Source organism: Lycium barbarum, chromosome 6, assembly GCF_019175385.1.
Source record: "Lycium barbarum isolate Lr01 chromosome 6, ASM1917538v2, whole genome shotgun sequence".
Lineage (NCBI taxonomy): Eukaryota > Viridiplantae > Streptophyta > Magnoliopsida > Solanales > Solanaceae > Lycium > Lycium barbarum.
The window spans coordinates 121,740,318-121,761,906 of NC_083342.1; the positions used below are offsets into that span (position 1 = coordinate 121,740,318).

Genomic DNA, 21,589 nt, shown 5'->3' on the forward strand with positions numbered 1-21,589 from the left:
GACTCCTCATTAGAAAGGCTAATATAATATAAGTGCAAGTGTAGTATCGACTGCACCATAGTTTTTGCGTGGACAATGGCAATTAATATTGATTCATTCGTGGCAGATTTGGCTGAATTGTCCTTGAATGCTGCTGATGAACATATGCAGGAAGATGGTGGACACACGCTAGATCATGTTTCCCAGTTGCAAAAATTGCAGAAAGTTGAAGAGGAAGAGTATATTGCTCCCAATCTTTGTGCTATTGTTGGAAGTGAAGTTGCTGCAAAACTTATCCATGCTGCTGGTTGTCTCTCATCATTGGCAAAAATGCATACTTGTAATGTTCGGCTTCTTGGTGCCGAAAAGGAGAATTTATATAAAGGCTATATTTGATCAAACAGAGATATCTCAGAGTACACCTCCTTCTCTTAGGATGCAAGCCTGTAGACTGCCAGCAGTCAAAACAGTGTTAGCTGCCCGTGTGGACTTGTCGAGAGGTGATCCGAGTGGAGAATTTGGAAGGTGTCATAAGGAACGGATCCTTAGAAAGATAGAGCAGTCGCTTGCAAAGCAGCCAATGCTTCTCCCAGTTTCTAACTCTAGGAAAAAGAGAGTTGGTCGTCGTGGTAGGTTGATACAATAGCGGAAGCTAGTATCATATATGTTGCTGTCTGAAAGCTAAGGTGAATATCTGAACTAATTTCTTCTTATCTAATACTTTCTAGCAATTAGTAGTATTATTTATAAATTGTTATATAGATAGGCACTGGCGAATTTATGAATTTTGTGTTTCCTAGCAATTATCCTGTAGTTGTAAAGCACCTGATCTTTCTGGGAAGATGTTATGTTAGTTAGAGCTACAGGGAATGCAGTTGATTGGTTTTTCTGCTTGTGAGAAACTAAGATGTGATAGTACAGGTATCTAGCAATTTATTTGTATATTAACATTAATCTCTTTAGAGGAAAGTAAATTTCTTTTATTTCACATGGTTATATATTTATGTTCAGTTGTTTTTATCTGTTATGCATGCTACCATAGTTTACTTTCTGTTGTTGTGTCCACAAACCTCTAGGTGCAACCATCTGCCAATTCTAGTTGAAGTTATTCTTTGAAACCAGAGTAAACGTTTTAGAATATTTTGTTTTAGTTTTAAATGAATTCAGTATAATATTTCATTCTTGGTTGCTCGATGCTTTTGTTGCATGAGAACATTAATGCGGAGGAAAGTTTCAGATGATCGAAGGAAACAAATTTCTGTTTACTTGGTCCACTGGAATGCAGGTGTGGAATATTGTTAGACATATTAGTCAAGTTAATGGAACAGTATTAGATTTTACATTACTGAATGGCAAAGGAAACTGTAAGTCTCCTGTCTAGGCATATACTTCTTATTAGATTTTCTTTTGTGTTGTATTATGCTGTTTAATCTAAGACTTAATAACGATCATGACCAATTGCTGCTTCATGACTAAAGTCATAGGTTATCAGAGAACATTGGATAGTCAGACAACTGTTGATTGATCGTCTCACTACCTACTATTGGACCTATCAGACATCATGTTTCTTGGACGGATTTGCTCTTAATAGGAAAAAGAGGATTTACTCTGAATTCAGGACAGAAGAATTGTGTTATAGAGTTCCTGATTGTTTAATTACACTTCTATGGGCTTGTATATTTTGTAGCCATTTATTCTTTTCCTGAAAATTTCACTTATCTTGATATATAACACTGAGTTTGCATCTGGTTTCTTTAGACAAACTCATATGTTGTCTATTACAGTGAACAATCCAAAAGAATCCAGCCCCACTCCGAATGAGACATTTCTTGCCCTGATATTTCCAACTGAAAACTAAAAAGTGTGAGTAATACTTAGATGTGCTAATTGTTCTTCATAGAGGAACTCTTCTTTAGTAATTGGTGGAGTTGGGAGAATTTTGATAAAGATTTTTTTTTTTTTTTTTGATGTAGTCGGTGGAGTTGGGGTACTTGGTGGTGATTTTTGAGCTATGTTCCGTAAACTCTTGATTTGCCTTGATATATCTGTATAAAATGTATAAAATGGCTATGACGTGGTGGGTGCTGTATACTAATCTTTTAAATTACACTAAGAACTAGAAAGAAATGGACTTAGAGCCCGTTTGGATTGGCTTACAGCTTAAAGTTGTTTGCAGCTTATAAGCTGCTTTAGATAAACTAAGTCAAATGGGTTCAATTATTTTTTTGAGCTTATTTTAAGCATAAAATGACTTTAAGCTGGCCAGCCAAACACTCAAAAAAGCTGAAAACAGCTTATAAGCCAACTTATAAGTCAATCCAAACGGGCTCTTAGCACATATCCAGAAATGGACTTAGCACATATCCCTGTTCCAAACCAACATATCCGCTCTCATTGAAGCACAACACATTTTTGGGTTTAAGGTAATAAATTTAGTGATCCGAGGTTGAAATTTTTGGAAAGTTGACTTTTTTTTTTTTTTCTGTCTTCTTTCTGACTTGGGTTTTAAAAGAATTTGTTTTTAAGGAGATACCAAGTTATGGAAGTCTTCTTTTTAACTTTATTGCTTATAACAGAAGATGAATATCTGAAATTTTGTCTTGGCCGATTAAGGTATATTCTCCAAAACAGATGAGCAAGTAATAAAGAAGTGGACAAATAGACTCTTTTTGTGCCCCAGTTCTTTATTAGTGCATCTTGCTACATTTGAAGACTTGCCTCTTTCACATTCCTGTTGTTGGTAACTCTTTGATTCGGAGCTCATCTTGGATGTCATCATTGTTCGCATTAGTCTACTCTTTTTAGTTTGAGAGCGTTCACTCTTGTTTGCTAAAATCAAGTAGTAGGATCAGTATATGTAGGTTGTGAAAGAAAGCCAGTTTTACCTGATATCTTGAAATGGGATGTTGTTCATTATGATAGGCTTCTTTTATCATGGTATGCCGTTAGCAGATCTTCATCTTAACATTATTTATTTTCCTTAAATTAGTGAACTTTCATGTGAATAGTAAAGACAGCTCTCCATGCTTAACACAGTGAAGTAATGATATAAAGAATCACTGTTATCATCATATTCTTACAAGACAGCGACACATAGGAAAAAACTTACAAAAAAGAAAAAGAAAAAACATAGAACCTAAGTTTACTCATGTGTGAATTGTTCAGACAATGTAATGTGCTAAGCTTGATGAGCTCTGCAGAAACAGCTATACCAGTTTGCAGATTGCCCAAAGGGTCAGTCTTCCACAATAAAAGAGAAACAGCAGTACTTAAGCTACACTTAACGGCACGGAAAGAATGGAGACCAGTCTCCCAATGTAAAATACAAAAGCTGAACAACTGTAACTGATTTAAACTTGATCCTCCGAATTGGTTAAATAGTTCCTCTGCTCTACGGGAGAGCTGGAATTAAGGGAAACTAGGAATACATAGGCTGAATTATCCCAATCGCTATAGTGTTGATTGAAGCATATTATGTATCAAATGTTTTATGACATGATATATGTGATAGTCTGCCTTATATGAATAGTTTGATGGATACAAAGAATACTAAAGTTCAGTAAGGTACAAAAGAAATGTAACTGTGAACTTTAAAATTTTCAAAAACTCTAACAATTAAAATTTGTGGCAGTTCGAAAACTGCTGCTTCCAACACAAAATGCAAAACCCTACATCTACGAAAAAACGTACAAATAGATCAAACAAAAGTAAAAACCAAAAGTTGTCAATTCAATAGAAACATAGACAATTAAACATGATATTGAACTTACACCTTCAATGCCAAAACAAGCCTTAAACCTTCAAAATCTTAGCGATCGGTAGTAATCATGAGCTCCTGTTTTCGATTTCTACACAATTTGCTTCAACTTTTCCTCTATTCCACTTAATAAATAAATTAAGTACTCCATCCGATTTAAAATAAGTGTGCACTTAATTTTTAGCACATCTCGTAAGAAATTACTAGCTTCTATAAAAGAAATAGGTATGTTTACAAAACAACCCTTAATTAAAATTTACATATTAATATAAACTTGATATAGTGAGATCTGATCACTTAGCACTTATACCAAAGACAACTATGAAAAAATGAAATTAATTTGTTGTTAACTATGTAAGTGAATACTTTTACTAAAATAAAAAGGTTAGACAATTATTATGAACACGACAGAGTAACGTCTATCTATGTCACGCCCACTCCGTTACTTTGTGATCCTTTTGCCTTAATCCTGTGCACAAACAATGAATATAATAGTATGGGAAAAGAAAAGAAAAGGAAGAAAATGAGGACAGAAGGACAAAAGTCGTATATCAATTGGTCCAGCTCATTCAAAGACCCATCCAACATACCACTCTTCAAATCAATCAAAAAGTCCCCAGCGAGCAAAACCCACAAACCGCCAACAGTTTTCTTCAATCAACCCCAGCTGATAACACTATAAAATATCAATTCCTTCCCTTTCCTAAATCAGATAAAAGTCTAAAGAGACTGTATTTCTTATCTTGAAAAAATCATTCATTGTTGTGAGGTCCCGAATTGGATTATTATAGACCGTTGATCAAACAAAGGATGGCAGACGTGGCAGCAAAGGAGCGCAAGATCTTGGTCGCAGTAGATGAGAGTGAGGAGAGCAGTTATGCTCTTTCATGGTGTATAGAGAACATAATCCCTGGAAATTCCAATGATACCCTTATCCTTCTCTACTCAGTACCACCTCGAACTGTTTACACTTCCTTGGATGGATCAGGTGAGAAAGACCACCCTCAAGGTAAACTTTAACTAGTAGTCTTTGATTACTCCCTCCAATTCATAATAAATGTCCACTTACCATTTTTATTTTGGTTCAAAATAAGTAACAACTTGTTCAAGAAGGAATAAATTATTTTCTTCTTTTAAATTCACTGTGGTTTTATGTATCAGGAAACTAAACTAATTAGTTAGTATTTAACGAAGTGTAGTTTAGTCAAAAAGACTTATTTTTGTCTCGGTGATAGTATTTTCTAACGCTAAGGGAGTATTAGGTAATTGATTGTGTACTATTATCTGATTAATTGAATGGTGGGTTTTGTAATTTTGGTGAAATTTCAGGGTATTTGTTTTCATCTGATATATTAGCGACCATGGAGAGGTACAGCAATGAAGTAGCACAGTGCGTTATGGCGAAGGCGAAACGAGCTTGCAAGGACTTGGATGGGGTTAGTTCTTTTTTACTGTAGTAGATTTACTGATGAATGAAGGTTAAATTGGTCATTGTAGTAATAATTTGGACATAGAGGGGTAATGTTTGTGTGTTGGTGCGTCGTATACAGGTTAAGGTGGAGACGATAGTAGAGCATGGTGATGCAAGGGACGTGATTTGTCAGGTGGCGGAGAAGTTACACGTCGACATGCTCGTCGTGGGAAGCCATGGCTATGGTGTCATCAAGAGGTAGGCTTTTATTTGAGGTTGTTTATATCAAATCAATAAATGAAATATTGGTGTATACCAACTAAAATTAAGATATAGTGTTATTTTATATGCTAACGAAAATTAAGATTAAACATGAATGTTTTAATTAATTGAAGGTTATGTGTACTTGGCCTAATATCATATTTGTCAATATTTGAGGGGCTAAAAGGACAAATTTTCCTCAATTTACTATGGCTAAATATGTATGGCATGCTGAAAATGTTACTTGAATTTACCAAGTGAACAATGATACTATCTGAATTATTTATACTCACATGGAGAGAAACTAACAACCAATTATCACAAAGTAAATCAAAGAAAGGGTTGAAAGAGGTTGTCTCATATCATAGGAGTAATATATTATGCTTTTTTAAATGCTTATATATTGGTGTCTAGGTTATTAATTATATTGTTGATTTAAATACAGGGCATTTCTTGGGAGTGTGAGCAACCATTGTGCGCAGAATGTCAAGTGTCCAGTTCTCATAGTGAAAAAGCCAAAAACCAATGGCAGCAACAATTAGATTCGTGCGTTATGGAAATTTGTTTGAGTAATGTAAATAAATACGCAGGGTTCTGTGATTTTGTTGTAATTTTTCATTTTTCTTGTTTGCCTTTATTTATGTAATTCTGAATTGAAATTGCTGAATAATTATATTTGTATGATTGCTTTTCAAAGTTATTTGCCTTTGTTAGAGCAACCTATTTGCACGACTAATTTGGGCAAGGAAAAACTGTGAATACTTCGGTTTGGTTCAGTACTGGTTTGCGGTTTCTGTATTCCATGAATAGTTTATGACTTTATGTGATGAATGATAACAAAAGAATTCTTATTCCATGGTAAACAATGGAAAGATCAGGTCAGTAAAAACATAGTCCATGTCCTTTTGTTGGTGGATAGAATTATCTGATACTTGTTGTGGGTGAGAGGTGACAGGTATTCGTGGAATTAATTGAGGTACGTTTATTTAAAAAACAGAGTTCAGGACCTGGCACGACCACTTGTTCCAATTAATTGGATGCGTCAAATTGGGTATCTGGTAGTTACTCAATTAGTCTTACTTATGCCGCTTTTTAAACCTTATTTTCGCTACAATGGGGTCAAACGAGTTATCTTTCTTTTTCTTCTTATGGCTAAAAATTGGGAAATTTTACAAGTTGAGTACTTTAAGCTGAATTCGTCAAATAGTTTGCTATTACATTCGGATTTGTTTTAGGCGGCTCAACTATTATGCCTCTTCCTTAATTATTACTAGGATCTATAAAATTCTGGTCGCACGAGATGAATGATTTTACATAAAACTTACGCTATATTATTTTTTATAGAAATCTTTTAAACAAGGTCAAAACTTAAACAATAGCAACATTAAAAGATTCTATTTGTACAAATCACCCTGTTTTAGTGTTAGAAAGCCCAAATATGCCTTTTATAGAGGTTCCCATATATTTGATCTTAAAACAGAAGCAAAAAATATGGGAAGCCCCGCTATGTCTTCACAGCGGTCTCCGTCCTAACAAAGGCAAGTCTTTCTGCTTTCTTCTCCTTTTCTGTTAATTTTAGAGCGTGTTAAATTGATAGGGCGGATACACAATTTCAATTATGGGTTCGCGTGAATTCACTAATTTTTGTTCAAACTCTGTATATATATATTTGGAAATTTCTTACATATCTATAAATATTGACTATGAACTCAGTTATTAATGCATATATTAATTTGAAATCGATGTACATACCTACAAACTTCAAATCTTGAATTCGCCTATGTTAACGGTTACCATGCGTAAAGAGTTTATCTTCATTTGTTTAATTATTTCTGCTTTAACTTTTTGCGTGTTTTCTGAAACTTTATTTAGTCTCGTTTTGCATGTCAAATATAATATTTATACAGAGAAGTGAATAAACGAACTCTTTACTTTGAAGCATTGTTGACATATAAAGAACTGATTAGTAATGATCTGCTTTACACTTACAGACAAAACACGTTTGTTTAAACTAGTACATATATGGATCCACCATAAATTTATGTTAAGTGTCTGTTTTTGTGCAACTACAAAATTTACAGTTATGGGATAGTAGCTAGAGTTCATGATGCTTACTTAATTACAACTAAGTTCAAAGTGACCAACATCTAAGCAAAAAATAATACCACTAGTACTAATATGGTAAAAGTTTACCCACATTTAATGCTTACACCAAATCAATAAATGCATGATATGAGTCTTTTATACAAATATTTATTTTTTCACTTTAACTTCTAATTGTTAAGTTTAAATTAAAATTTAAACATCAGGTGCAAAAAAATGTTACTACAAAGCACTCCTTAAAATTAGTTTGAGTCGACAAAAAAGGGACGTGAGCCTATCAAACTTCTTTAAAAAAAAAAAAAAAAAAATCAATTCATCATCTCGACAAGCTGAATAGTTTTTTTTTCTCAAATAAGAACTCAAGTTGAAAAGAAATTAAACTTTGACTTTTTTTAATGATAGAGTAAAGTTGGTGCTAGGGTTTAGTGCCTCGTGATAGAGTAATCACTTTTGTTGGTGGGATTATTGGTTTTAGAATATTAAGGAGTAATATCAATGTCTATATTAATTGGCCTTTGCAAATTATGTACTCCATAAATAAATAGCTTCTTGTGAGCTAACGGTAAAATATTACTTATTACATAGTAATGATAAATTGATAATAATTCTATTTTCGTAACAGACCTTCAAAAATGTTACGACTAAGTCTAAAAAGTCCATTATTCACCATAACTTTTCTTTTTTTATCACAAATTGGGATAAACCCAAGAGCAAATGTTTATCAGTGAGACGTTTATACGTTGTACTTTGCAAGGTATCTCGGTCAACTAGAATTCTATTTGGTGTCATCTTCCCCAACTCATATAAAAAAAATATATATATAAAAGAGAAAATGAAAAAGAAGCCAATGCTCAACTTCTTGTTGTAGTTTTTCCTTTATCTCTTCAAAATCTCCTTAGTAAACCCTGTCTTTCGTAATGACCTGTTTATTTATTAGTTTTTGAAAAGAAAAAAAAAAAGTGCTTCATAATCGTTCATCATCGTCATTATTAATTAACAATAGTTTTTTCTTAAAAAGAACTAACATAAATTGAACTTTAAATCTTTTCCTGGAGGGATATATATCTATAAGCAGAGGGAGATTTAGAGTACAACATATGCCTTCACAGGAACTCAATAGGTTTTTACCCACTCCCTATATATATTAAGAACTTCACTAAATATCTAAAAATATTTGAGCGTGAATGTGTTGTATGGACTTTAAATCTTGAATTCGCCTTTTTCTATAAGAATTTATAAGTTCAACAAGAAATTTGTTTATGTTTGGAGTACGTTATGCATTGTTTTCATGCATACTGTAGAGAACGAAAGTACACTATGCAACGGATGAAGCTTTGCTCCTTCAATATACTACGCCATGTTGCCTTCCTCATTCTCCTTGTACGTTCCTTAATCTCAATAATGTTGTTGAAATCTTTGAAAATTTGGCAATACAATATAATGTGTATTAATATTATTTTTGTTTTGCAGGGATTGGCAATTTACATTTTTATGAAGTTGTCAGAGATGAGAAATCATAGTGAGTACCATGTTAGCATGTTATCAGAGCAATTGAGAAATAAAACATTTGCACTGATTGAACACACAGCCAATATGTTTCTTCCCCTAAATTACTCAGCATCAAGCTTGGCTAGAGGTCTAAGTTCATCTATCAATGGAACACAGTTACCCTTCACCACAATCCAAACTAAGGTACACAAATTTACAAAATTTCCACTATTTTTGTTTTTCTTTTTTGTGCTTTTTATATTATCTGGACTTTGATTATTTGATCAGGTAGCGAGAAGAACTTATTCCTTGTAAGTTCATCTATCAATGGTTTCTTTAGTTCATCTATCAATGGTTTCTTTGTGTGTTTACTTTTTCATATTTTGAATCCCCTTAGTGAAAATTCTGGCTCCGCCACTAGCTACATGTTGTTGAATAAATTTGGTGACCACAAATTTTACGTGTATTATGAGAGACTTCAGGGTTGCAAATTCATAATTTAAACTTGATCGTTTCAACCTTTAAGTTCTTACCGTTGAATTCATCGCGCTTTTGGAGTTGTGGATTCGAATTCAATATTTGTTGAAATATTAGTAATTTTCTCACACACACACACATATATATATATATATAGATGATCTCCATGTCGAAAATATTGGGTTCAGTTACCACCCCAGGCTTCATCTGCCTCTGGTTAGAGCAGCTCCACCTATCTGAGTTTGTATAAAATTACCGGTCCCAAGTCCAAATAAAGAAAGAACGCGCTATGAGAAAAATAGTTTAACAGCTATATCGTAACATTTGAATGCTAATTATTAGTACAAATAAGTATAGCCCGAAAAGAAAACTCATGTATTGTTGGCTTGTTGGTGATGTTTAGGTAGCACCCCATTTGTTTATGGCACTTTCAACAATCCCATTTGTATCACAAATCTCATATGTGGGACAAGATAGGCTGTTGTATTCTTATTACACTGAAGATGGCCATGATGATGCGCAAACTTTCGCAGTGTTTACAAACTCTTCATCTGCAATGTGTTATAGTCAGCCAGTGAATCGCGACACTGGGATGCTTTATGGACAACCAGTCGTTGTTGATGCAAACATGGTTGACCTCGAGTCTCTAGGCTGGTCTAAACAATCCTCAAAACTAACAATGGGTTATGCATCTCAGTCCTCTATTGGTATTGGGTTGAACAAGGCCAAGAGGGAATTATTTTTCAATACGGCCACAATGGATGGAAGGGGCAAGGTGTCGGTGGGATTTCCAGTACAATATGTGGATGACCGATTTTCCGCCTTAAATCTCTATGGCGCGGATTTTTACCTGGCAAGTAGTAATGGTCAAGTCATAGTGGATACAAAGATTCCTCATACCAGCATAAATGCCTATAATGGTACCATTTCTGTTCAATTCAAGAACTTGAATGGTACTCGTCAAGATTTGAGTGGCAACCAATCTTGCAAGCTGGGAAATGGTGAAAGGGGACAATTTGAAGTGAAAATCAAGGAGCAGACGCACATGTTCTACTGCTCTATCATTGAAATAGCTGGACTTGAATCGGTATGTCTTGACAAATTCGCAGCTACTATGTTGCATCTTGTGTTTTGGTTTTAAACCATGTGTTTTGTTCAAGGTATGTATTGAGATTTGTCTAAACTATCATATTTTCTCTATAAGGGTCGGGCCTTAAATCTAGGTTGTTAAGTATTATCATTGATTCATTACTGAAACGTTGACTGTAGAACGGAAGAATACTGGAGAGACTGAAGATTAAATGAAACAATGCCTAAATTAATAAAAAGAATAGGTTGGATAGTGAATGAATTACTATTGGAGTAGCCTACAACAGTGAAAAAATGAACCTTCAAATGACTAATTAGCTTTTATTTTGGTTTTAGGTGTACACTGTGGCATTCAATGCTCAAGGAATGGGAAGTAATGTCCACAAACATAACAAACAAGCATATTTTTGGCTTGTGCTCTTGTTTGTTATACTAGTAGTCTCGCTATGTGCTTTCATTATCATAGTCTTTAAAGATGCAAGGAGAAAGATGTTTCTGTGTGCTGCTCTGATCAAGCAGATGGAATTAACTAATCAAGCAGAGAAGAAAAGTATAACCAAGAGTCTAGCATTTGCAGCTGCAAGTCATGACATTCGTAATGGTTTTGGAAATATAACTTGTAGGATAGACAATTGTCTTGAGGATGCCTCCCCAGAGCTTGCAACAAACCTGAAGCTCATCAATGAAGAAATCAACGGCCTTTCAGGTATGTCTTATAGTATATGACAAAGTTATATATTTTTGGTTTCTTACCCTCACATGAATATTTTTTTATGGGTAAAAATGAAAACCATGACTTATACCTCACCAAACTTAATGATGGTCATTTTCAAGATGCGGTTGAGCCTGTTTATATCAATGAAGACTTGTACTACCAAGTAGTAAATTTTATACACAAAAAGAACTGTAGAATAGGTATAATGTGCTATTCGTAAGAGTCGTCAATCTACAGGCACAAATTTTGGCTGGTAATGAGGGAGAGGTGACGGATTATATATAATTTGACCTTCAAAACAGTGAACAGTAATTTCTCTATAACGAATCTACATTTCACGAAAAAACAAGTAACAATACTCGTAAATACTTTCATTTGTTACCCTCATTGCAAGTGAAATCCAGTGAATATGTGTGGACACTCAAAGTAGTAATTAGCAATTGTACTGTTAGCTTTTTACTTGGCCTAAGTTAATATATGGTCACAACTAGGGGTGTACAAAGTAAACCGACAAACCGCATCAAACCGATAAACCGAGTCAAACCGAAAAAAAAGCCGACTAGTGATTTGGTTTGACTTGGTTTGGTGTTGAAAAAAAAAAACCCGACCATAATTGGTTTGGTTTGGTTTGGTTTTAACTAAAAAAAAGTCAAACCGAACCAAACCAACCCGACATTACATGTATTCAATTTTTAAAATATTTTATACATAAAAATATTTATTTGAAATGTAATTTATAAATATGTCTTAAAAAATTTCGTAGTTTTTTATCTATTATCATATTATTCAAGCTTGAACTTAGAATTTTGAACGTCAATAAGTTTTATATCCTATGGATGTTAGTAACTCAAATAAAGTCTAAAACCAAACCAACTCAACACTAATGCTAACAAAAGAAATTCAATTTACCATTAGGAATGACAATGATGTTGGATATCTATTCTTTAGTTTTGCATAATTGATTTAGAGAGTGAAAATACATAACTTAAGTTTTGCATAATTGATTTAGAGAGTGAAAATACATAACTTAAGTTTTTTTTCTCTGTCATGTAATTGATACTTATTTGTCGTACTTATTTTAGCATGACTTAATATTTTTAGATTATGGTCATTTTCTTTATGGCTTGTTAATTAGCAATATTTATGTTAACCGATTTTATTAGCTTTTGTTAAATATTTTAATACAATGTCATCACTCTTCTCACATTTTGTGTTATTTTCTTAAGAAACACCTTAATTATATAGTTGTACCTTACTAGGACTAAAGAAATATTTGAAGTAAAAGTTATATGTTTTGTATCAAGACTATTCCGAAAAAAAACCCGAAAAACCCGAGAAAACCCCAGGTTGAAAAACCCGAATTTTATTGGTTTGGTTTGGTGTATAAATTTAAAAACCCGACGCAATTGGTTTGGTTTGGTGTTTAAAAAATCCGAACCAACCCGGTCCATGTACACCCCTAGTCACAACTAGTATATTTATAGAATTCTGTTTTGCTGAAAATGTTGCAGACATATTACATTCTGTTCTAGACGCGAGCAAGATTGAAGCTGGTAAAATGCCACTCAAGATGGAAGAGTTTGATCTAGCAGAACTCGTAGAGAATACAATTGATTTGCATTATCATAGAGCCATAGAGAAGGGAGTGGATTTGATACTAGACCCTGGTGATGACTCTCTTGCAAAGTTTCGGTTGGTGAAGGGTGACAAAGTGAAAATTATGCAGATACTAAATAATTTGATTACAAATGCTATCAAGTTTACCCCAGAAGGCCACATCTCTGTCAAAGCTTCTGTAAACAAACCAAGCAAAGACAATGCCCTTATTGTTTGCAATCGGCATAGTCCATTTAACTGCTGGACATGGTTGTGCACCAAGCAAAATTGTTGCTGCAATACTTCAAATGAATTTCCAGCCATTCAACAGAATCCCAATTGCATGCAATTCACATTTGAGGTGGATGACACGGGCGTGGGGATTCCTAAAGATAAACAAAAGTATGTCTTTGAGAACTTTGTTCAGGTGAAAGAAGAAACAACTTCTGGAGTAGAAGGTTATGGCTTGGGACTAGGCATTGTTCAATCTATGGTGAGTAACTTAACTAGCATTTCTGTTTTTGTTTCATTCAACAATTTTAATATGGAAGAAATACCCATGCTTGGAAAAGTACATTCATTGAGTAAATAGATCCAAGCAGCTATGTTGCAGGGTATTTGAACAACACATCATCAAAAGGAGACCAAGTAAATGTCTAGATAAGATTATGTTTATCAGTTAATTTGGTGTAGATAATTGGTTGTTATCTATTAAAACTTTTTTTGAACTTGACTAGATTGAGAGACCTTAATACTTAAAGTATGTATAGCCAAGTATTGAATTTTTTAGAACTTGAATGAGATTCTTAAAGAAGTCTGAATACGCATTTCTTTGGTGTGCATAATATGAGCTTGTCATATGACAGGTGCATCTGATGGGGGGAGAGATCAAGATTGTTGACAAAGACGATGGAGAAAGAGGCACTCGCTTCCAATTCAACATATTTCTGACTACCTGTGTTGAAGCTGAGGAACAAGAAAACAGTGCGCAAAATCATGGTCTTCGAAATTATCTTTCCCATCACTTGGGAATGCAATTTCGGTCGTCTCCACCTAGATCGGAGGGATATCATGTTGTCCTATTCCTAACTGGAGAAAAAAGGAGAAAAGTTTTAAGCAGGGTGATTGGCAACATGAACATAAAAGTTTCAGAGGTGAGGAGAATCAACGAACTTGCTCGGTTGCTTGATAGAATAAAGAGAAATTTAGACCTTTCCTCCTGTTCCCTTGAGAAATATGCGTTAAATCTGAACCTAACCACCGATGATACAAATGCCGCGGCGTCAGACACCAAAGACACACATGATCATGTCATCCCTCATTTTAAAAGGTCTATATCCTATGGCTCATCAAACGTCATCCTTATAATCATTGATTCTCAGGCTGGACATCTCTTAGAATTGAGTTCAACCGTGGTGAACTTCAAGAAAGATTTGCAGAATGTTACTTGCAAGGTTGTGTTGTTGCAAGATCATGTTAGGCCACAAGAAAACAGGCATCCTCCATTTGATTATGCTTTCCCGAAACCATTACATGGCAAACGTTTACATGAAGTGCTTAGACTTCTATCTGAAAATCCAAACAGTCCAATCCAACATGATAGGAATAAGACGAGTCAGGAAATCGAATGCCAAGAACTCAAGGAGATTGTGATACCTGATGGTAACAAAAACAATACTAGCAAGGACTTAAAAGGAAAGAAGGTTTTGGTCGTTGATGATCAGCCCATTTTGCGCAGGTACGCCTCCAGGGTTCTTCAAAAAGAAGGAGCAGATGTTGATGTTTGCGAGAATGGACAAGAGGCCTTTTATAAAGTGTGCAGATCTTTGAATGACACGCTGAAAGGTGAAGTTGACAAAAGCTATGATTTTATAATGATGGATTGCGAGGTAACATTTCTGCAGCCTACCTCTTTTCCACATAACTAATTTTTGGACATAAACGTCGTAAATTTTAGTTCTTGTTTAAATTTGTTTCTACATAAATAGTTTGTGATATTTATGAAAGCAGATGCCAGTTATGAATGGGTATGAAGCAACACGGCTAATACGAATGGAGGAGGAGAAAAGGCATGGTATTCCCATTCCCATAATTGCACTGACTGCCCACACTCTGGATGATGAGATGAGCTTGCATATTAAGGAAGCTGGAATGGATTTTCACTTGACTAAACCTCTAAACAAGGATGTGTTGATGAATTTGTTATCTGATTTACTATAGCCTTTAGTTCAGGAAAAAAAAAAAAGGAAACTTGGACAATGGCGTCGCTCTTGCTTGGGTTAATGATAGATGGTTGCTAAGTATCAAATTTTGATTTTGATGGTTGAGATTTGTTTCAACTATTAGATAATTTCAATTGTAGTACATAGAACAAGTTTGATGATTTTAAGCAAGTTTGCACACACATTCTTGAAACTTTTACTCATAGCCATCCTCGGTCTAATTTGTCATCCATTTGAACAGTTACATGAAGTCTACCGAAAAAATATAAATCTAGATAAGTGATAACAACAGGATACGCAAAAGAAATCCAAGATTTGCAGTTTCCTCTTCTTGTGCTCGTTTTTCCTTTTGATTTTCTTTTGTTAGTTTCAAGTATTTAATTGAGATGAATTTTGCACATTGACTGATTCCTAATATTAGATTGTTTCTTATTTTTTGTTCTTCCTTTAATCTGTTATTTAAAAAAAAAAAATAGGTAAGATAAACCATTTTCAAGTATTTAATTGAGATGAATTTTGCACATTGACTGATTCCTAATATTAGATTGCTTCTTATTTTTTGTTCTTCCTTTAATCTGTTATTTAAAAAAAAAAAAAAAAAAAAACCATTCATTGTATGCTAGCGTAGAAGAGGAAAAATTTTCCAAATGTTGCAGATCCCTTTGTTTATAATATAGTCAGTCTTATGTAGATTAAAGTTCTTTATTAATTTAAACAACTTTCAACCATCAAATGGTATCGAATATTGAGACGAGCGGGATGCAACTCTAACTGAAGACAAAATGATGTTGATACATGATTTAGAGGAACGGAAAAGAAAAGGAGAACAAGGAAGATTTCATTGCCTTGTCCAACCTAATAGCGAGCAAGCAATAAATGCATGTCAACTAATCCAATAACCATATGAATTAATATGATCCAAAAAAATGTAAGCCAGCTATCTTCTATTTTCGTGACATGTTAAGATGATAGTGAAAATTCTACTTATTAGTAGTTTCCGAACATAAAGAGACTTTAGTTCATTGCTTAAGGTTAATGTTCTAGGAATATTTTCATGGTAGAGCAGTCTGCAAGAGAAAATTTAACTCAAACTACAAACTATTTATGAAGTGACGTTTACTATGCTATAAATCCGAGTCATTATTTCTAGATAGGATGTACTCATAGACTAATTAAATCTCAACGACAGCAGGCGAGATTGCAATGGAAGCAATCAATTAAATTACTAGTCAAATTGGAGTAGCACAATGAAGTTTTCAACCAAAATTATGTTCCGCGTGATTAACAGATTTAAGCGTCTTAGGTGCTTCAGGCAATAAAACACAGCAGCTTAGAGGTCAATAATAGTGCCAAGGGGCCAGTCGAATAGAAAATGAGGGAGAAATTCACTAGTGTAATTTCAACACCATTTAGTAAAATTCTAGTCAAAACCAAACATGTATTCCTATTGGCCGAGTCCCAATGACATCAAAGCAATCAGTCATATACGACTTCATGCACCCTCAATCTGGCGTCTTTTCACTAAAAATGGAAAGGGGCTAATTCACTAATAGATAGGAAAAAAGAAGGGGGGAGGGGGAGGGAATCTTTCCGGAACTGCCAAGTAGCTTCTTTGTCAGCTTGAATCAAAGTGCCTGCGCTTACAGTTCATCCTGCAAAAAAAGAGGGGTACATGCTGTCAGATTGAGAACTAGAAGAAAGTATGCCTGCCACAAAAAGGGGCACATGGCCAACTAGTTTAGAAACTTAAAACAAACAATACGCAATTCTTACATGAGATTCATCATCCTTGGAGTCAGACTTGTCATCAGCATCATCCGAATCAGCCTCATCGGCCTCGTCATCTTCCTCGGCCTGGAAAAACACATATTTGCACCATAAGAGCAAGACAAAGAGGAATGCAGCTTCCTGATGGGTAGGAGAACTGGTAGAGGAGAATTCAAAGAAAATTTAGAAGCTTACATCAGAATCAGCTGGAGCATCCTTTGATTCCTGAATAGAGAATTAAATGTTGTCAGAAGACAAGAGACACATAGGAAAAATAACGGAGTCGAAGTTATCGCAGATACAAGACTAGCATAAACGGAGGTTTCTGAATTACGGGAGGGGAAAAGGAAAAGTTGGGCATACTTCCACCAACCGTTAGCTAAGAACTGCTTAATTTGTATATCAGTTTGACATTGACACATAAGGGAACTTATTATGGAATACCTTAGTGGGAAAAAAGGAGAGATAGCTTGTTGTGGAATAAAAAATAAATCAGGAAGAAGATTTACCTCCTCCTCTTTCTTCTTTTCTGCTTCCTCAAAAGCAGTCTTTTCCGCCTGCATAATCAAGTTAATGTTAACTACTATGACTCAATTATTCTATTTTGATTCCTGTAAGTAAGGAAGGGAATCACATACATCCTTCTGCTTTCCCCATGTATTCTCAGCAATTGACTTGGCATACTCTGGATCATCGCATATGACAATATTGTCAAACAAGGTTCCAGATTTCACCTGCAAAATACATTATGCTTTAGTCAATTAAGTGCTTATGTAGTAAATCAAAACTGTTACTGATATTATAGCCAAATCACACGGGAAAAGGAAAAATTCTTACTTGCCACAGTTCAACTCCCACATACTTCAATTTTGGGAAAACATAGAGATCTGGGTCATCCTTGAAGTCTAAAGATAAAAACAGCATATATATCAATAATTGTGATATTAAAAGTCAGCTGACAAAATTATACAAATGGCATTGACAACTAAAAGGACCTGGGTTGTCAATCATAGGAGCCTTCCACTTGCCCTTGTAGTTCGGGTTCTTAATTTTCTGAAAACATGAAAGAATAAGCATTAGGCGTCATACTCAGAAACAAGTCATTCAACTTAAATATTCAGACCCACAAACCTTTGCCGTCCATGGACCCTTGTACTCGGGATTGGGAATGGTTGGTGCTGTCCATTCACCATCTTCCTCATCATCCCAGTCCTCTGGCTGCAAATACAAAAAGCCCTCAGACATCAAAAAATTTACTCTATATTCCAGGTAGGTATTAAATATAAGACTTCTATAAGCAAATCTCAACTGGTTACCTTCTTGGCCTCAGGATCAGTTATCTCTTCTGGAATGTCATCATAACCCTGCAGTTATTAGAAATTGAGTTTGTTAATGTCATCTTCCTGCATTTTCAACTTATGGAACAGACAAACTAGTAGAAAAAAACATAAGAAGGATACCTCTGGCTTCTTATCCTCAGGATCATCAATGAATTCCTTGTCATCCCAATCTTCAGGCTGCAATAAACATGTAACTTGATCATTAACACCACCAAAAAGATAAAATCAATTGACCATGAAAATGTAATGCACTGTGAATTACTTTCTTGGCACTTGGATCCTTGATCTTCTTTGGTGGGAGAAGGTCCCAGTCAGAGTACAAGCTACCAGACTGCTTCTCCACATTGTCAATGAGGATGCTGTATGTGGCATCAGGACGGAGGATGAAAGTGTAGACATGGGTCAGTTGATCAGTCTCACATGGGACTTCCTTCTTGATCAAGTGGTTTGTGTCATTATAAGTGAGAATAGCATGGACCTTCTTGGTGCTGTAGCCACAGATGTCTGGTCCAAACATGATACTGTACGGAAAGAAACATATATCAAAAACTTCATTCATGAACGACAACACATTTATCAAAAGAAAAGTTACTTATTAAAGTAGCAAGAAGATAAAATGTGTGACCTGTAGGGAGTGTCACCACCAAATTTCTTTTGGTCAACATCTCCACTAAGCAACTTCATGTACCCACCACCACAGTCAAGCTTCTGCTCATGCTTGACAGAGAACTGGAACACTAAGTTCTTTCCCTTGTTACTAAATTCAGGGAACTCAGCTGAAATGGCATAGAACCTGTAGTCTTCACTGGTCTGGATACCTGGCAGTAGAGCACAAGTAAATAAAAGTTAATTATACATAACATTATTCAGCTCCTGATAACTAGAGGTAGATATCAAAAGGCCTATAGCAGACCTTTGTCATTAGCGTCTCCATTCCACTTGCCAGAGGTGTGATTCCACTCTCCAGCCATGTTTTCATCTTTCTTCCATTCAGACTTCACCCACCTGCTTTCCCAACCATCTAAAAGTACAAGAAGCAAAACTTATAAGCCTTCCAGTGCACAATATAGGAAAATAATTCAACCCATTTAAACTTTAAAAATTCCAATGCACCAGAACACACTAGTTCAGTAACTAAGGCAACATTAATGTATTCGGGATCAAACACTAAGTATTGATTGCTAATTCAGCCAAAACATATACTCCGTAGTTAATGGATGCTAACTATTTTGATTTCCAGTCAACATCATTTGCGATAAACTGGTCAACAAACATGGCAAATGAAAACAATTAATTATACAAGACAACAATGCTCTAATTATACTAGGAAATGTCAAGAAATAATTTTAGCCATGTAATACTAATAATCATGTTCTTTCCAAATTTTATTCTGTATATAAGATGATATATAGATCCAATATTATATAGGCAAATTGTTAAATACATGATTTTTATAATAATACATCAAACCGGATAATATCTAACAATCAATTAGTCCAAGCACATGAATCAACATTCAATTAATACCAGTCATAATCAAAACATAGAATGCAAAAAAATAAAATGTCAAAACAACATTCAGATCTACTCCTATCATCTTTAAATTTACAGATCTACTCTAAAACTTTAATATTCCACCAGATCACACAAAAAAACAACACCAATTAAACTCGGATCTTTCACATTCCACAAATTCTCTCTAAAATCAAACAGATCACAAACATTAATCCAAAATCACATCAATCAATTAACATAAACTAATTCATAATTAAACTGACTAATAGAGATAGAAAATGACGAAAATTACCACACTTCAACAGAAATTGATCCAAATGACAACAATCAATTAACGAAAAACTAATTCAAAATTGAACTGATTACGAGAGTGAAAACGAGGAAAATAACCAATTAAACCCGGATCTTCCACGTTCAACAAATTCACTCCAAATTCAAAAAAAAAAATGGATCCAAATGACAGCAATCAATTAACGTAAACTAATTCAAAATTAAACCGACGAATATACAGAGAAATGAAGAAAATTACCATTGAAACTTTCCTCGAAGAAAACTTCAGCTACAACGGAAGCTACAAATAGAGAGAATACTGCAACGAGAAAGAGAGAGCTAGGGTTTTTTCTTCGTTGAGTAGCCATGGTCACTATTGTGTGAGATTGAGATCTCTGACCAGTGTTCTTTTATACTGTCGAGAGTTATTTTCCGTAGATACGTAGGGCTGCGTTTTGGGTTTGATCTGACGTGGAACAGTGGAATGATGTGGACGAGTAGAAAAGTGACATGTGTGATCAGAGTGTCATTAAGTTGACGTGGCTGATGCTTATTGGGAAGCTACACGAGTTGAGAATGACCACAATTAATTTGGCACTTGTACGATGGTTTTTTTTCAAAATAACGAATTTAGCCACTTCACACAAAATGGCGTGCAGATAACATTGTATTAATGATGTTAACCTTAGAATTTATTGTTTTTGTAATTTTTTATATGGGTTAAAATTAAAATACTTCATTGTATGATTACTACTTATACAATTAAAATGACGTTGAAATAACAGTGATAATTACTACTAGAGTACTATTTTACCAATTACACATCTCTATCCAAACCTACCCTTATAATGATTCTTTTTTTTTTTTAATTGACCTTTTGAGGCCAAGTAAAAAAGAAGTGAATTTTTGAAAAGTCAATTAGGCTTATTAGAACCCCAAAGTTCGATACTTTTCACATTGTTTCTTTTGGAATTTGTAAAACTTTGAAAGTGGATGAGCTAAGGTTATCAAAGAAAAGTTTTATCTTTATACTTCTAAGTTCCAAAACTGGACTTCGTATGGTAAGTTCTCTTAGTCAACAGCAACTTATTGTACATTACTGCAAAAGTTGGTCAACAAATAAAAACGTTTCTCATATGATATAAAAGAAGATAATTCAACCATTAAAGTCAATCTAATTGTTTTTTTTTTTTTTTTGTAATATACTTTATTACATATTGGGGGATGAGGAGGGAGAAAGGAATGTTACGCTGTTGATAGAGTTTGAATTCTCCAATTCAATTGAGAAAATTGGGGACTCGCCGAGTGAGTTAGCCCTCAACCCCCTTAATCTATTCACGTAGAGATTGTATTTATTATATAAATTCGAACAACATTGATAAAATTTCTAGCTCCGCCACTGATTGGTATTGGATTATCGAATTAACGGTTGGTGAACGGATTAATATTTTATAGTTAACGGCTTATCAGTGTAGGAGCGGATTACTCAATTTTCTTATTAGGTAAACCGTTAACCCGTTAAACATTTTAAAGCCTCAGCCCCATTCCCTAAGTACTGTTCATTGGTAATTATATCTGGTTTGCACTTTATTTTAACTC

At 34.5% G+C, this 21,589-nt stretch overlaps 3 protein-coding genes across 4 annotated transcripts; 2 read left to right on the top strand and 1 right to left on the bottom strand.

Moving 5' to 3' along the window:
* Positions 1-4,382: 4,382 nt before the first annotated feature.
* Positions 4,383-6,108, top strand: LOC132598431 (universal stress protein A-like protein). 2 transcript variants are annotated; one of them, XM_060311292.1, is made up of 4 exons: positions 4,383-4,745; positions 5,066-5,172; positions 5,287-5,405; positions 5,854-6,108. In XM_060311292.1, the coding sequence occupies exons 1-4, from the start codon at positions 4,547-4,549 to the stop codon at positions 5,948-5,950; spliced, it is 522 nt and encodes a 173-aa protein (XP_060167275.1). In that variant the 5' UTR covers positions 4,383-4,546; the 3' UTR covers positions 5,951-6,108. The 2 variants fall into 2 exon arrangements, with proteins under 2 accessions (XP_060167275.1, XP_060167276.1); XM_060311293.1 differs by having other exon boundaries at positions 4,388-4,724.
* Positions 6,109-8,987: 2,879 nt separating this feature from the next.
* Positions 8,988-15,549, top strand: LOC132644559 (histidine kinase CKI1). Its single transcript, XM_060361150.1, has 9 exons — positions 8,988-9,203; positions 9,880-10,610; positions 10,700-10,707; positions 10,811-10,818; positions 10,902-11,283; positions 11,400-11,443; positions 12,677-13,369; positions 13,743-14,765; positions 14,887-15,549. Exons 1-9 carry the CDS (start codon positions 9,003-9,005, stop codon positions 15,094-15,096), a joined length of 3,300 nt encoding a protein of 1,099 aa, XP_060217133.1. The 5' UTR covers positions 8,988-9,002; the 3' UTR covers positions 15,097-15,549.
* Positions 15,550-16,428: 879 nt separating this feature from the next.
* On the bottom strand, positions 16,429-20,409 carry LOC132598432 (calreticulin). Its single transcript, XM_060311294.1, has 14 exons — positions 20,250-20,409; positions 19,119-19,226; positions 18,831-19,023; positions 18,468-18,726; positions 18,326-18,382; positions 18,182-18,229; positions 17,997-18,083; positions 17,861-17,918; positions 17,703-17,770; positions 17,504-17,599; positions 17,375-17,422; positions 17,061-17,090; positions 16,872-16,952; positions 16,429-16,750 (listed from the first exon to the last, which is right to left on the bottom strand). Exons 1-14 carry the CDS (start codon positions 20,356-20,358, stop codon positions 16,739-16,741), a joined length of 1,254 nt encoding a protein of 417 aa, XP_060167277.1. The 5' UTR covers positions 20,359-20,409; the 3' UTR covers positions 16,429-16,738.
* Between the last annotated feature and the right edge of the window lie 1,180 nt (positions 20,410-21,589).

What these genes read in the sequence shown, in the direction of transcription:
- LOC132598431 (XM_060311292.1), top strand. Translation starts at nt 4,547, where the DNA reads ATGGCAGACGTGGCAGCAAAGGAGCGCAAGATCTTGGTCGCAGTAGAT. An exon ending in CTTGCAAGGACTTGGATGGG is followed by an intron (nt 5,173 to 5,286) that starts GTTAGTTCTTTT and finishes CGTCGTATACAG; the next exon opens with GTTAAGGTGGAGACGATAGT. An exon ending in GGCTATGGTGTCATCAAGAG is followed by an intron (nt 5,406 to 5,853) that starts GTAGGCTTTTAT and finishes ATTTAAATACAG; the next exon opens with GGCATTTCTTGGGAGTGTGA.
- LOC132644559 (XM_060361150.1), top strand. Translation starts at nt 9,003, where the DNA reads ATGAAGTTGTCAGAGATGAGAAATCATAGTGAGTACCATGTTAGCATG. An exon ending in TCACCACAATCCAAACTAAG is followed by an intron (nt 9,204 to 9,879) that starts GTACACAAATTT and finishes GGTGATGTTTAG; the next exon opens with GTAGCACCCCATTTGTTTAT. An exon ending in TAGGCATTGTTCAATCTATG is followed by an intron (nt 13,370 to 13,742) that starts GTGAGTAACTTA and finishes GTCATATGACAG; the next exon opens with GTGCATCTGATGGGGGGAGA.
- LOC132598432 (XM_060311294.1), bottom strand. Translation starts at nt 20,358, where the DNA reads ATGGCTACTCAACGAAGAAAAAACCCTAGCTCTCTCTTTCTCGTTGCA. An exon ending in TGGAGACGCTAATGACAAAG is followed by an intron (nt 19,024 to 19,118) that starts GTCTGCTATAGG and finishes CTCTACTGCCAG; the next exon opens with GTATCCAGACCAGTGAAGAC. An exon ending in AGGATCCAAGTGCCAAGAAA is followed by an intron (nt 18,383 to 18,467) that starts GTAATTCACAGT and finishes TGTTTATTGCAG; the next exon opens with CCTGAAGATTGGGATGACAA.